This window comes from Leptopilina heterotoma, unplaced genomic scaffold (genome assembly GCF_015476425.1).
Source record: "Leptopilina heterotoma isolate Lh14 unplaced genomic scaffold, ASM1547642v1 Lhet_455, whole genome shotgun sequence".
Classification (NCBI taxonomy): domain Eukaryota; kingdom Metazoa; phylum Arthropoda; class Insecta; order Hymenoptera; family Figitidae; genus Leptopilina; species Leptopilina heterotoma.
In genome coordinates, this window is record NW_025111089.1 from 520,687 (window position 1) to 523,439 (window position 2,753).

At 26.8% G+C, this 2,753-nt stretch overlaps 1 protein-coding gene across 1 annotated transcript; it reads right to left on the reverse strand.

Annotated features, from left to right (window-relative positions):
* Positions 1-1,429: 1,429 nt before the first annotated feature.
* LOC122507243 lies at positions 1,430-2,531 on the reverse strand. The gene is made up of 4 exons (XM_043619860.1): positions 2,333-2,531; positions 1,818-2,090; positions 1,598-1,733; positions 1,430-1,480 (listed from the first exon to the last, which is right to left on the reverse strand). The coding sequence occupies exons 1-4, from the start codon at positions 2,482-2,484 to the stop codon at positions 1,439-1,441; spliced, it is 603 nt and encodes a 200-aa protein (XP_043475795.1). The 5' UTR covers positions 2,485-2,531; the 3' UTR covers positions 1,430-1,438.
* Positions 2,532-2,753: the final 222 nt, after the last annotated feature.

Consider the following 2,753-nt stretch of genomic DNA (forward strand, 5'->3'; position numbering starts at 1 on the left):
AAATTCGCTGACTAGTATTTACAAGTATTTCTGTTTGTGGCGTTCCCAATAAATTCTTTTTAAAATATCTTTGTTACTTTACGTAATGATTGGCATTATTGTTGTATTTAAAAAAAAAAATTAAATAAAAAAAAATAAATAAATAAATAAGAACAATTTGAAATAAATGTCATAATTTTGAAAATGGACCTAACTTATTTCACTTAAATTCAAACCGGTAATAATTAAACATAGATTTATTTTGCTGAATTGTCACATTTTTAATGACTAGGTCAGTGATACAATGTTGTAACACCTTATCCTGGATCAAATTACATTTCCATAATTTAAAACTTTATTTATTTCGTTTCTTGTGCTTTCTATCTATATTCTAACATTGTTAATCTTTTTGGCAGAATACTGTTTCTATTGTTCTCCTAGAATAAAAAGGTATTAAATCAATGACTTAAGTTATTGATTATGACTCGTTTGATCCATAAATGGGATTAAAATCGTATTGTATTATTATAAAAGTTGTAGTTTTAAAAGAAAATACTATTATATGAAGAATTGCATTTTATACTAAATTGGGAACAAGTGACAGTGATTTAATTTCTGTTTTAATTATGATCGGTAGTACATGCTGTCAATTTAAAGATATTAGCAAATGCTCCAAATTTTAACATTTAAATGTATTTAGAAACATAAAAAAATATATATATAGAAAACTAACGAAAGCTTAAGTTACGTATAAAATTAATAATAAAGTTAATAATACAAAATCATTTTTTCAATTTTTTTACATTATAAATCTATACAAACCGTAACTATCCATACTTGTAACCGTTGTATTCTGGTGGTCTGCTCGCGGTTTGAAGTTGTTGTTGATTGTTTTTTTTTTGTTTCTTAAATTCTTTTAATAATCAATTTTCTTTTAAAATATTCTTAATTTTAAGATTTGTTTCTGGTGTAAATCATTAAATTGTTACAACAATCTTACCCTTAAAAAAATAATAGTAATAAAATTTAAGAGACTAATTTGATTCTTGCGATGAATTTTTTTTTTTTTTTTTTTTTTGGATTTCTTTTTTTTGCATATAATAAAATTCTTTTGTGTTATTTTAATTAAATTTGATAAAAACTAATTTAGTTCCTTTAATATTACATTTTTGAAATTATAAATGATAATGATTAATTTTGTAAAAAAAAAAAAATCTTTTGTTTATGAAATTATTTTACAGTTTACATTTGAAAACAAAAAGAATAATTTTAGCATGAAAATTTTGAATTTTCACTGCAAATAATTTTAATTTCTAATTATGCAATTGCATAATTTCAATTACAATGTTAGGAAAATGTTAAAAGGAATAAAAAATAATTTCTCCAAGTAATAGAATTTATTGATTGAAGCACATAAAGATGTTTTATCACTAAAACATATTCCGGAGAAGTCTTTTTCTTAACAAGGAAACCATGTGGAACGTAAATTTACATTCCAACGCTAAAAAAAAAGAAGAAGAAAGAAAAATGTAATAGAAGCTTTATTTTGCTAAATTGATATAACAAATCTCTCAAATTAATATAACTGAATTGGAAAATAAATTGTTATACTACTAACCAAATCCCAATTGTATTGTGTTAGTCCCGGAATTTCCCATTCTAATTGATATTTCTGTTCAAATATCAATTCTACGGCCTTATTTTTCGGTCGGTATCCCTCCCTTGGTGGTACTCCGGGAAGCAAAATGAAAGGGCTGAAATATAAACATCGATTGTAAATAAGACATGTAATGCATTTTTCTTAAATTACTGCATTCGAAATAAACTAAAATACTCACAGTTCAATAGTGCTGACACCCAGCACACCTACTATCTTCTCCATTATCTCCTCCATTGGATATTTACAAGACGCCGGGTACAAGAATTCTTTAGGAGCCCAATAAGTACGAGTTTCATATTTCCTTAGGTCCCAAGACCACCTGTATTCTTGATGCCAGATGGCACCATCATAAGGAGCATCTCGCAAATAGAATGAAGATGCATCTAAGGGCCAGTTCTTTACTCCGTCCCTTAGTGGTGCATCTACCCACTCCGACATTATAATTTGTGCACTAAAAAAAATAAATAAATAAATAAAAAAAGAGGCAGTTTAAGTTAAAAGTTCTTAATAAATAATTAGGACAATCACAGCTCTATTTACGAGGCGATTTTAGTGGAATAAAAATTTTAATTCCTATAATTTCAGTTTATTTTATTTAACATAATATCACTAAAATCTAATATATTTTATCTATTCTTAATATAATAAGACAGTGGATGATAATTAAACAAAGAAAACTAAACCAAAACTTACCCCCGATGTCCTGATTGGAAAGAAGAATTCTGAGCATTTTCTATATCCACTGCTTTTGCAAGCAAAAAGGATGGAATATCCGTAATGTTGCGTTCAATAAGTCCCAACACCATCTGGAGGGACTGAAGATCAAAAGACTCTAAATTTGACATTATTATTTTTATTTCCTTCACTTTCACTAAAACTGCACAACCGACCAACGCGAGTTCAGAAAGAAGACTAATTCGACGATACAGTGTATTATACAGACTAAATTAGACCTAAGGTTTGCAAAATATTATCTATGCAATAAGAACCGGATAAATTTACGTTACTCATCAAAAGTTCGATATATTACAGAATATCGTGAGAACTTAACAAAATTTTAGTCTGATCAGCGTATTTAGTTATTTCAATTAATTCACATATAAATCTCTGAATT